General features: G+C 55.2%; 2 protein-coding genes across 4 annotated transcripts in view; one reads left to right on the top strand and one right to left on the bottom strand.

Moving 5' to 3' along the window:
- The window catches only part of DNAJC7 (DnaJ heat shock protein family (Hsp40) member C7), a 28,717-nt gene extending 25,026 nt beyond the window's left edge, over positions 1 to 3,691 (top strand). For both annotated transcript variants that reach the window (XM_069603808.1, XM_069603809.1), the window contains exons 10-14: positions 42 to 115; positions 465 to 611; positions 845 to 997; positions 2,878 to 2,940; positions 3,353 to 3,691. In XM_069603808.1, coding sequence (XP_069459909.1) covers positions 42 to 115; positions 465 to 611; positions 845 to 997; positions 2,878 to 2,940; positions 3,353 to 3,390 — 475 coding nt within the window. In that variant the 3' untranslated portion in view covers positions 3,391 to 3,691. The remainder of the gene's footprint in view (positions 1 to 41; positions 116 to 464; positions 612 to 844; positions 998 to 2,877; positions 2,941 to 3,352) is intronic.
- Positions 3,692 to 4,903: 1,212 nt separating this feature from the next.
- Positions 4,904 to 12,018, bottom strand: CNP (2',3'-cyclic nucleotide 3' phosphodiesterase). Of its 2 annotated transcripts, none has more exons than XM_069603820.1 (4): positions 11,865 to 12,018; positions 9,979 to 10,648; positions 7,806 to 7,945; positions 4,904 to 6,383 (listed from the first exon to the last, which is right to left on the bottom strand). In XM_069603820.1, exons 1-4 carry the CDS (start codon positions 11,865 to 11,867, stop codon positions 5,934 to 5,936), a joined length of 1,263 nt encoding a protein of 420 aa, XP_069459921.1. In that variant the 5' UTR covers positions 11,868 to 12,018; the 3' UTR covers positions 4,904 to 5,933. The 2 variants fall into 2 exon arrangements, with proteins under 2 accessions (XP_069459921.1, XP_069459922.1); XM_069603821.1 differs by lacking the exon at positions 11,865 to 12,018 and adding an exon at positions 11,732 to 11,789.
- Positions 12,019 to 12,118: the final 100 nt, after the last annotated feature.

Genomic DNA, 12,118 nt, shown 5'->3' with positions numbered 1-12,118 from the left:
TGCTGTTTATGTCACTGTACTGCCCTGTATTTCCTTTTCAGTTACTTGGACACAGAACAGTATGAAGAAGCAGTAAGGGACTATGAAAAAGTATATCAGACGGAGAAAACAAAAGGTAAAGAATTTTGAGCACGTGTTCACTTGTAGGTCCTAAAACGGGACACGGGAGTTGTTTGATTCAAGGGTGAACCTGGAGCTCATTGGAAGAAGTGAGCCGAGATCCCAAATGTGGGACAAGGCACCTGTTTTCTGGTCCCTAGTTCTCCCTGCCACTTTCATTTTCTGTGTGATGAGGCTGATGTGAAGAACCTGAGTATAAATAGATTTTTTAATCTCCACAAGAAATCATCATAAAAGCCCGTTGTATGGTTAACAGGGCTTCTGACTCCAGGGCATCTGGGCTGGGACTTGGTAAAGGAAGCCAAAAACAGATTTATCGGTTGACGCTAAATGTCTTTCTCCAGAACACAAACAGCTCCTTAAAAATGCACAGTTAGAACTGAAGAAGAGTAAGAGGAAAGATTACTACAAGATTCTTGGTGTAGACAAGAATGCCTCTGAGGACGAGATCAAGAAAGCCTACCGGAAGCGGGCCTTGATGCACCATCCAGGTAGAGGGGTTGGGGAGTGGGGCTCAGTGGGAGGAGCAGGTTGGGCCGGCTGCTGCCATGGTCAGTCCAGCACCAGAACCTCAGAGAGGCTCCTCAGCTGGAATTAGGTGGCGCTCGGTTCTGTATACTCCACATGTGGGAAGTACTGGATTGTAAAATGAGACGTAATGTAGTCTTTCCCTTGAACTCTGTTTTCTTGAGACTCTGAGTTCTTCCTGTATTCCTCCCTTCAGATCGGCACAGTGGAGCCAGTGCCGAAGTTCAGAAAGAGGAGGAGAAAAAGTTCAAGGAAGTCGGAGAAGCTTTTACCATTCTCTCTGATCCCAAGAAAAAGACTCGCTATGACAGTGGACAAGACCTTGATGAAGAGGGCATGAATATGGGTGGTAAGTTGGGAGCTGGTTGGGGTGGCCTGGGTTGAACCTGACACCTGTGAAATGTTAGCATTTTTCCTGAAGACATTCTGTGGGCAGAGGAGTGGGGTGGGGGTGTCTTATGCCATCAGCCAGTAGTGCCCAACAGTTTGTTAAGTGCACTCTGAGGAGTAGCTGTTATGTGTGAGGTGCTGTGATGGGTATGGAAAATAACAAAGCTGAATCAAACCCACAGTCCAAGGGTTTTCAAACCCTGGTCCACGGGCCAAGTCTGACCCTTGGTCTGATAGACATGGAGCCCATTGAGGGCAGTCAAGTATAGCAGGTGCCAGGGGTACAGAGTTGAGTGCCGAGGTCAGCATTAGCAAGGGAAAGCTTGGATATGCAGAAAAGCACAGCACTGTAGGGGAGTGACCAGGGCTTGGCTAGGAGGGTAGAGGGTGCCTGGGGCATAGCCACACAGTAGCTGGGTCAGACCTCAAGCAGGCCTTAGCGGCTACAGGAAACATTGGGTTTTTCCTTTTGGCTACAAGTTTTTTTTCTCCCATTGCAAAGTGTCTGATGACTGATACTTATGTGTCTGGCACATTCCCATAAGCCCTCACAGACTTCAGTTTCCCCAGAAGACTTAGAATGAAGTGAAGCGTAGCTGAGAGCATCATTGGTCACTGTGAGCTCAGTTAGAGATAAAAGAAGCCCTGAGCTGTGCACAGTTCTCAAACCACTGCCTCTAATGCCAGCCCTTTCTCTTCCACTGAGAAAATTGGAACTTAAAAAAATAAGGTTGATGATGCTATATAGATAACCCTGGCCTCGCCAGTTCAGGGTGGGTGGGTGTGTTTTACAAACCTAATTTTAACAAGAATAAACATTGCTCTACCCAGCAGTTGAGAAGAGCTGTAAGCAGTCAAAAGCTGTTGAAGGGTTTAAGAAAGGGAGCCGTGGACCTGATTTCAGCTCTGGAGTTATATTTGTGATGGCAGTGAGGAGAGCTGGTTTAGAAGAGGTGAAGAGGAGGGAAAACAGGATCACTAGAAGAGGATGGAGGGCACGGTTGGGAGACGGCATCGGCAGGAGTTGGCTGCTGAGCGTGTCAGGAGAGGCAGAGGACCAAGTCGAGAGTGGCTTGGGCACAGCTGATTCTGTGGGGCTGTTCACTGAGCTGGGGGAGCCAGGAAGATGAGCAGATACACAGGCAAAGAATTCACTTTTAAATACCATGTGCCTGTGGGATTGGCCGCTGGAGGTAAATCCTGTGCAGCTTGGGCAGACTGGCTATGGCTACGTGAGGCCCACCATGGCCTGATGAGAAGAGCGCCACTCTGGGGGAGGCTTGAGGCAGCAGTGTTCAGTGTTGTTGCTGTCACTGACGAGGGGGTTGGGCGGGCTGCTTGAGCTTCCCCCTTAGGTTTTGTTGAGTATTAATTGGGAATGATCTAATGTATGCCAGTCCCAACACTGTGATTGCCACCGGGCAGCTTTTTTTCTGGCATATGATGTAGACAGAGTATGGCATCACATGCATGCATTCAGCCATGTCTCATTCTTAGATACAGCCTGGTGGCACTTAAGGTGTAGAGTCTGGTCCTTTCAGGAGCAGCCCCAGCATCATAGGGAGACAGTGTATAGGAGCAAATGGCCTTTCCCATTGTGGAGAAGGCGCAGCAAAGTGGGTTGAGGCAAGGAAAGCTTCCTTTGGGACACACTTGGAAGTAGAACAGAACAAAGTGGGATCAAGTAGTGGGCCTGCCTCTCGACCATGCCTTTGGGGAAAGGAGGGAAGTGATTGTTATCTGGGAGAGCTTTGGAGACCCATTCTCTGTTAAGTTCCTCTTCACACACTGCGGATTTTTTCACCTTGTGCTTTCTCTGCTCCTTGTTTTGCTCCACAGATTTTGATGCAAACAACATCTTCAAGGCGTTCTTCGGCGGTCCTGGGGGCTTCAGCTTTGAAGGTGGGTATGCCTGAGTTCCCAGGCCACAAGCCAACTCAGGGCCCCCCGTTAGGCAGCACTCTGAGAGTCAGAGAGGCCCATCAGTGGAGGCGGCAGAATTCTCTTCTAGCAGGACATCCACCCCCTTGGGTGCTGCTGAGGATGGGCGGGGGCGGTGGGGGGTAGGTTTCCGGGAGCACAAAAGCCACACCTGCTTGTGGCCAGGGAAGTGTCTGCCCAGAGCTTCCCTGTGAGGGTGACGGTGTTCCACACATGCCACCTGCGCGTGGGCCTCCTGCACCCCGGGGCCCAGCCTGTTTGATACTCTCAGGTGGCTTTCCCCTCGCGGTTGAAGCAGCGCTTCGTAACCAGGGCAGAGTGATCTTCCCTCGGAAACTCAGAGCCAGTTGACAAACTCTTCTTTTCCCTGCAGCTTCTGGTCCAGGGAATTTCTTTTTTCAGTTTGGCTAATGAAAGGACACCACCCAGAATCCAGAAAATGCAGACTTGCTCAGCTTAACCTCGAATGTGGACACAATTCACCTCCTCCCTTCATCATGTCTCCACGTCCTTAGAGCAGTTTCGTTCTCTCAGTTGGATACCCTGTGTCTGTGTGAGTGGGGTGAAGGAAAGGGAGCCAGCGCCGAAGACTGCGGGGAGGGGAGGGAGGCGGGGGGCGGACAGGGCAGCTTGTGAATTTTTGTTTTACTGTTTAACTTTATTAAAAAAGAAAAAAAATTAAGAGAATAAAATGTTTTGACCCTTTCTGGCACTTTGCTCTGGCAGCTGCTTTTTGTCACTCCAGTCAGCGGGGCCAGACCTGGGCCCCCGGCACGGAGTGGATGCCCACGTGGACTTCAGGGTCAGTCAGCCATCCCACAAGGGGTGTGGGTGCCCCCTCAAAAATCTGTTTAGCACATGCATGCTAAGCAGGCCTTGGAGATGCTCTGGGGCCCAGCCTGATGCCAGTCATGGGGCAGTGAGTTCAGGGCCACTAGAAATCACTAGAAGCTACATGTGTCCAAAGTGGGTGCCAGGTGCCCGGCTGGGCTAACTCAGATTTATACAGGCATTCACAGTTCCCGCTGCTTGAGGGAGATGGCAACAAAGACACAATCCTGCCTCCCTGACCCTCAGACCCTTTCCAAGTGGGACAGGCAGCTCCTGGGCCCAGTGGTATGGGTGCTGACATCAGCTCATTAGCTGGAATTCTTAGCAAACACCCCTAGCCTTCTCCACGCGTGTCCCTTTCTGCATGGAAGGCAAGCGGGGGCAGGAAGCAATGGCATTGGTCATGCTGTTCAGGTCAAGCTCTGTGTTTGTGGTGAATCATCTCAGGACATCCAGGCAGACACTTGAGGCTTTGGCTGAAGCTCCGATTTTTGGTATTCTGCTAAGTAGAGATGGCTAGGTAAAGACCTTGGCCCAAATAGCTAACTATTTCTCTTCCTTCTGAGCCTCGGCCCCTTTGTTTTCCGTCTTCTCCCTTCACTGCAAAGACCATAGTGAAATGCTGACTGCATTAGGCCTGGGAAGTTCCCATGTAGCCAACCAGGCCTTTTGTTAGCCTGGAAGAGATTCTTGAATGTCAGCTCTTCCCTTGTGTTTTAAGTGGCACTGACTTGAAGGTGGCCCTCCCTGGAGAACTCAGGGTCTTCCTGAGGTCCCTCTGATTGGATTGGCTGGGCACACCTGGGGGCCTGTGCCCAGTGACTGGGGGCGGGGGGCTGCTTTGTGCTACGTGTCCCTCATATTCAGCCAACCCCTGCTGTCTCTGCGCCTCCAAGGCCAGCCTTTCTCCCTTCTGCCTCCTCATGAAAGCCGACACTGTTCAGCTGCCCAGCCTCGCCACAGCTGTGCCCAGCCCGCAGAGGGGAGACAGGACCGATGGCCCCAAGCTGGGGGACAAAGGCAGTCCTAACGCACCCTGCCCTTGCCCCAAGGAAGACTGAGCGGGCCACAGGGGGAGAGAGATGCACGCAGCTAGGATTAACACAATTTATTTCATTATCAGTCTTACAAGTTGCTGAGGTTGGGCAAAGCCGGGAGAGTAACTTCTGTCCAGGCACTTCTGTCAGGTGACAGCCTGATTAGCAAGGCCGTTACTGAGCGGAGGGCAGTGGAGGGCACCCCAGGAGCCCCAGCTCCTACAGCAGTGTTAAAACCCCTCCTTCCAGAGGCACCGGATAGGGCTTGGCCCGTGACAGCCAGGGGCCACTCCACTGGCTTTTGGTGCCCACTGACCCCTTTCAGCAGAGACACAAAGGCCTCCAGAGGCACCAAGGAGGCAGGATAGGCTCGGCAGATGGCAAGACTGGTACTTTCTCACTGAGGCTCTGTCTCTGGCCTTGATCTCCCCACCAACACAGCAGGGCCACACGGCTGGACGGATGGAAGCCCACCCCTTTCCCCGGGTGAGACGTGCAGCCAGCCTGGGGTGTGGCTGCTGCCTACTCTGTCCCCTAGTTGTCAAACTGTTACCTAGTTACAGTGTGAGGAGGGGACAGGCACTTAGGACCAAAAGTGTAAGATAAACCCTTTCTCTACCCTGGAAAATAGTACACTCTGATTAGGAAATGGGCTCAAAACCCAGGGATCCTCCCATCTCAAATCCACCACTAGTTTTTTGTGGCTGGTGACCACCCCATGAGTACTTGCAGTGCTGGGGTGTCCCACCCCACTAGCCAGCCTTGTGCGGGGCAGTGGGCCTGGGGGGCCTGTTAACTGGAAGCAGGGCTTGGGGTTGTGGCTCCAGTCCAGGCCAAACTTGGCCCAGCCTGGTCAACTGTGGTCCAGGTTCCTAAATGACGCCTACCCACCCCCTTGTGTTGAAAGCTTGAGCGTTAGAGGGGAAAGGGGTGGGCAGGAAAAGAGAGCAGTTATTTTACAAGTTTTTAAAAATTACAGGAAAGTTAACTTTGAGTAAAAAATTAAAAAAATCAAAGATCAAGCAGAGGGATGCTCCCCTCCCCTCCCCCTTCCGTTGTAAAGAAGGGGCAGGTGGCCCAGGACACTCAGATGATGGTACAGGACTGAAAGGAGCCACCCTTGCGGCCGCTGCGTATGGGCACGGCCTTGCCCTTCCCATAGTATCCCGTAAAGATAGCCCTGACCTCCATCTTCTTGGCCAGGCTCAGCATCCAGCGCCCGCTGCCCAGGGAGTAGAGCTTGCCCCGGCTGAGCTCACCCACCTCCTCGCCGCGGCTGCCCCCCTTCTCCTGCCGCACAATCTCTAGCAGGTCAATGCCCGTCTGCACCGCCTCCACGTCACCCGCGCAGCCCAAGGTGATGTGTGCACGGCTGCCCCGTGGCAGGTTGTCAGAGGGGGACAGCTTGTCCACGTCGTTCGGCCACAAGGCCAGCTCCTGCTCGCTCAGCTCTACTCTGGCTCCCGTCGTCTTGGGTGTCACGAAGAGGGCCGAGATGGTCAGCGTGAAGGCCTTGCAGTAGGATTTCTTCACTACCTACAGAGGTGGGGAGAGGGCAGAGGACCGAGCTAGAGGTGGTGGCAGCGAAGGGACAGTGAGCGCCACAAGCAGAGAGCCTGGTGCCAGGTGGACGTCGTTCCACTGACACTGGCCAGGCTGCCTGAAAGAGCCAGAGGAGGCAGGAGACAGCAGGGGTGAGCGACGCCAGGCTTCCTGAGCTCAGGCCTGGGCTCCCCACCCACGAGCTCCAAGGCTCATTCACCTGTAAGAGAGGGCTGATGCTGAAGCTTCCTCAGGGTGAGGACTGAGGACCTAGCAAGGGCTGCTGTCGTTACTACTCAACTCACCCCTTAAAAGCACCCCTGGTATCCAGACAATATCCTGGAGGGCGGGGCGAGGGCAGAAATAAAGGCCTTTGATCAAAATCTACTCCATACACTGTGGCTTACAGTATACCTGATTCTCAGCAAGCCCATCTCTCCCATTTTGACCATAAAAAACTCCCCTATTTTGCTCATGACCCCTCATCCCAACAGTGTCTACTGTGTGCGTGCCCGTGTGCTCAGTCATGCCCTATTTTGTGTGACCCCATGGACTGTAGCCCACCAGGCTCCTCTGTCCATGGGATTCTACAGGCAAGAATACTGGAGTGGGTTGCCACTCCCTTCTCTAGGGGATCTTCCCAACCCAGGGATTGAACCTGAGTCTCCTGCATTGCAGGCACGTTCTTTACCACTGAGCCACCTGGGAAGCCCTGTCTGGCAGTTAACAGGTGCCTAGTAAATCTTGCTAAATGAATGTACAGTTAGAGGTGGGAGTGAAAGTGTGTGCTGCGTGTTTGTTCGTGCAACTGTGGGAGGCGCTAGGGATACGAAGTGAAAGCTTCCATTTGTGTGGGAGGAGACCACTGAACAAGTAGGTAAAATGGCTGTTAAACTAGGCAGAGAAGTGAGGGAGCTGGCAGAGGGTCAGGGACCGCCTTCCTGCAGAGGCAACCTGAAGGAGGCTGGGGTCAGCCAGGCACACCAGGGTGCCAAGCCAGGTGGTTAAGGACCCCATATGAGAGGCTGTGGGTAGGAGACGGGGGTAGCCTGCAGGCAGGGGAGGGGCTGGTGCCCTTAAGCCAATGAGCCTTTCCATCCGACACTCCCCATTCCAGGGCACTACCAGGCCTCAGGCTCAGGACAGGGACTTCAGAGCACCAGGCTCCTGGGGTAAGGGACTTCTAGCCTTTGGAAGTGCACACAGGCTTAGAAGCCAGCATTCCCTGCGCATCTGCAGAAGGGGAAGGCCCCTGGGCGACAGCACAAGCTGGTGCCACTGCCTCGCGGGGCCACTGAGCTCAGTACCACTAAGCTGCTGGGGCGGACTCCACTTTCCCCGACAGGCTGCTGGTTTCTGGTCTCCAGAGGGGCCTGCCCTCTCCCCGCTTCCGCCAGGTTCCTGGGGAGCACTCACATCTTGCTGGGCATACTCCTCTGCCCCAGCGGCCTTCCCGTAGTCACAGAACTTGGTTGTGCAGTGCAGCACGCCTGGCGGTCTCTTCCCGAAGTAGGTGAGCAGTTCAATCTTCTCCCTGGGCTCATCCCCAGAGACAACTGCGGGGGGAGAGGGAGGGTGGTCAGGGCGGGAGAGTAGGGGCATCGCAGCAGCTATCACCAAGAGCTTGGGAGAGCCAGAGGAAAAACATCCAACATGGAGCTTAAGTTTGCGATCCACTGTAATTGAGCAATCTACTGCCATTCATTTGTTGGTCCAATTAAAGCAACTCTAGTGCTATGAAAAGGTGTTTTAAGTTCTCTGCTTTTTGTTCTGCAAATTTTTACATCTCTTACCCAGACTTGAAAACTAAGGCACTTGTAACCCAGGGGAAGGCAGCATAAGCCAAGGGAATCTGAGCTTCAACAGAGCTACACATCTGAAAAATCAGGGAAGCAGGTCATGAAAAAGGGGCTAGAAAGAAAAGAGGAAGGGAACTGTGTGGTATAACGGAAGGAGCCAGAAAGAGCACAACAGCCAGCCCACTTCCAAGCTGCTGGACCTGGGGCAAGTGAGTGACTCTCATCTGTCAATCAGATACAATAGGAGGTGACCACCCAGATAACTATCAACCATGACCCATTTCAGCTGGGGCCCCTGGAACAAGAAACAGCTGGTCACTGGCACAATAGGTAGCCTGCAGCCTCCTTTGGTGGATGAGAGGCTACAATGGGTCTTAGAAAGTAATGGGTACAGGAAGGGTCTTAGGAGATAATGGGATAACCTTAAGGCTAGCTTCTCCATCACTAGGCTTTTCCTGTTAGCTCCCAGGGTTGAGTCCCTGTGAGGATGCAGCTCACCCTCCACAGGGGAGGGAGACCCCCGCTCGGAGGGCAGGCCTTGTTTGTGGCCCACCACATTTCTCCTGCGCTGTCCTATGCAGAGGGACACCAGGGGGTTTTGGTTTTTTGGCCATGCCGTGGGGCATGTGGGATCTTAGTTCTGAGACCAGGGACTGAACCCATGCCCCCTGCATTGGAAATGCAGGCTCTTAACCACTGGATCTCTAGGAGGTTGAGGATCCCAATTTTTAATGATAAATGCAGCTTCGGAGAGGCAGTCACTCTACAGGGCAGAACCAGTGCTAACCAGGAGCCCTGCCTCGGGTGCGTCTCTGTCACACCACTCACAGGCACAGCTCACACCAGGTGGTGTAGGCATCCTGGTTTCCCGCTTTGCCAGCATTCGTATCTTAGGAGCTGAGAAAAGTCCTTGGAGGACATATCTAGGCACAACTCACCTCTGACAACCCAAAGAAACACCGGCGGGGATATTTCAAGTCTAAAATTGATGGGTGGGGGGCAACTAGGAATGTGTTAAAAGAAGAGATGATTAGTGGGTGGGTGACATGTCCCCCACAGGTCACTGGAGGAGAAGAGCCACTAGGGGGCCCTTCCCTATCCCAAATCTCTCTTCTCTGTGGAGCAAACAGCAGGAGGGCACTCTGGTCCGACCCAGTAAGGGAAGGCTCCTCTAGAGGCGATAGAGTCTAGGGCTCTCAAGATAGCTTTGGGCAAATCCCACATCCGTTCTGTGCATTTCCCATCTGCAAAAATGAGGTTGGACTCTAGCAGACTGTTCTCTGGAGCTGTGCAATGCCACAGGAGGTGCGCTGGCTAACTCAGGGCCTGGGAACCGTCCCCGCTGGTGTTTACAATAGTTCTAGTAGTAAGTTTTCTGCAGCTTAGGACTCCATGGCATATTGTATTTTAGAAAACGGTTCTGCAGCTAAAAATGAATTTGAAAACATTGGACCAGACTCTCCCTCCAGGGTTCTATGAAATGTTGATGTACTTCCTATTATGACAGTATGCAATTTGCTCTCCCCACCTCTAAGACAGGGTCGGTGGTCTAGCTCCAGGCTGGGAGAGGGCAGCTGGGGAGACGGTGAGAGGGAAAGTCCCTGGTGAACATCTCTCCCACGTCCCATTGCGTGTGCACCGCCCCAGGAGACCTCTGCCAGCGCCAGGTGAGCCCCGCTGCATCCCCCAAGAGCTTGGAGAACAATGGTCCCAGCCACGCAGCACCCTATGCCCAGCTAGCAAGGGGGCTCATAAGGTTGAGTGCCCCACCCACCCACGCCGCCACCTACAGTGTCGCAGCTCCTTCTTGAAGGCCTTGTGGTTGCCCAGCTCCTCCAGGAACGTCTGGCCAGTTTTGCGGAGGGCCTCGGAACTCTTCTTGGTCAGGAACCAGCCGAAGTAGAGCGGCAGGAAGTCCTTCTCCAGCCCAGGCTTCAGCTTCTTCAGATCGTCTGCTGACAGCTGCCACTGGTTCTTCTCCTTGAGCTGGGCACAGTCCAGCCGCCAGGCCGTCTTGGGCTCCACCAGCACCACCTGGTACTGGTACTGGTCGGCCAGCTCAAAGAGCTGCTCCAGCCGCTCCCGCTCATGGTTGGTATCATCCAGCACCAGGACCCGGACATCCCGGCGGCAGTAGGCAGCCAGGTCCTCGTCCAGCCGCTTGTACTCCTCGGAGAAGGCCCCCCGGGCGCCGGGGGTGATCTTGTAGCTGTCGGCAGACACCATCTTGGTGCCATCCCGGTACCTGTCCACGATGAACCGGGCCAGCGTGGACTTGCCGCTCCCAGGCAGGCCTCGCAGGATGAAGAGCGTCTTGCACTCCTGCAGCGTGGCCACCGTCTCCTCATCCTGCAGGAAGGGAAACTGCAGCTCCGGCTTGTCCTTGGCCCCTGAGGATGACATTTTGCGGAAGAAGACCTTGGGCAGGAACGTCTGGCTCTTTCGGGAGAAGCCTCTACTCTGTGTGAGGAGGGGAAGACAGGCGTCAGCCAGGTCACGCAGGGCCGCCCCGCCAGCCTCGCCTCTTCCTCTCAGGCCTGGCCCTATCCAGGAATCCCCCCACTCCAGGCACCCCAACCCTTGATTGACAGGCACCCCCGGGGCCGTGGAAGCCTTCCCAAGCCGTGAGGTTCTAGATGGTCTCTCCTCCGTCCTTGGGACCTGAGGGCTTCTGGCTGTGCAGTATGCAGAGGGCTGTCTGGGCAGTCCCAAACTCTTAAGGAGAATCGTGGCCTCAAGGATCACCCACTGCGGCCACCTTGAAAGGAAGACTGGTGGGAAGTGCCTGCAGGGGAGGGCCTGAAGCCTGCGATTCTAGAAGTGAAGCCTAACTTATATTCCTGGCCTCTATTAAGGATGACCTCTTTGGAGGTGGAGGGCTCTATGTCTGGGTAAAACCACAGCTGCCCTGGCCCCTGAGGGCATCGAGGAGGGTGGTGGTGGAGAAGGGTCACCCAAAGACCGCCTCCCTTCCCCCAACAATGCCAGTAACAGATAATACTCTCTTGTCTGGGATTGGGGGACAATGGTCCCACAGAAGGACTGGTGGGGGGCTGGGCCAGAGAGCGCTAGACAAAGGGCTTCATTCAGCACAGCCTGCCACCTCCTCCTCTGCCCTGGGCCCCCCACAAAGTCGTGGTCTTTGTGCCTGCCTCAGGACTGGGCGGTACAGGGCACCTGCGTCGGAGTCTAGGTCTTCGCACCCCTTGCTGTGTGTCAGCAGCACCTCTCTGAGCCACTTGGGTTCCTGCCTGCGCAAGCCACAGGCGGCAACACTTTTTACTGTAAAGCGCCTTTTCCTCTAAGCCGCGAGGCCCCACCTCTCGCCAGCACCCAGACAGCTCAGCAGGCGCACATTATCTCAGACGAGGCCCTGGGCAGGGAGGAGGTGCCGAATGCCCGCCCAGCGGCCCAGTGCTCGCTACCCCGACCCACCCGCCACCCGGGTGTGCTCCGAGGGAGCTGCTTCTGAGGCTCGATTCGCTACTTCCCTTCTTTCTCCAGCCCCAACCCCTCTCCCCATGCTCCCCGCGGCGCCCCTACCTCAGCCAAGAAAGCCCCGACTCAACTCCGGAACCTCGAGTCCTCATTTGCATGCCACTTCCTCCCCCCCGCCCCTAAGTCCCCCCAATACTCTCGTTTTGCGTTAGGGTCCCGGCCCAGCCCTCCCGCTCACCATGATGAGACGGGGTCGCCGCCGTCGCCGCCTTCGCAGCACTAGCTCTCCGGGGCCGCCCGCCTGCGCGGAGGGACACGGAGTCTAGCGGTGGCACGAAGCCACGCGGAGCCGCCTTACATAGCCCGGGGCGGAGCGGGGGCGGGCCGGGGGCGGAGCGGGGACGGTCCGGGGGCGGTCCGGGGGCGGAGCGGGGGCGGGCCGGGGGCGGGCTGGGCCGACCCCCTCTGCGCAGGCCCTGCGAATCGAAACTC

The sequence above is a fragment of the Ovis canadensis genome, chromosome 11, assembly GCF_042477335.2.
Source record: "Ovis canadensis isolate MfBH-ARS-UI-01 breed Bighorn chromosome 11, ARS-UI_OviCan_v2, whole genome shotgun sequence".
NCBI classification, from domain to species: domain Eukaryota; kingdom Metazoa; phylum Chordata; class Mammalia; order Artiodactyla; family Bovidae; genus Ovis; species Ovis canadensis.
This window is presented reverse-complemented; position numbering and strand designations above follow the sequence as displayed.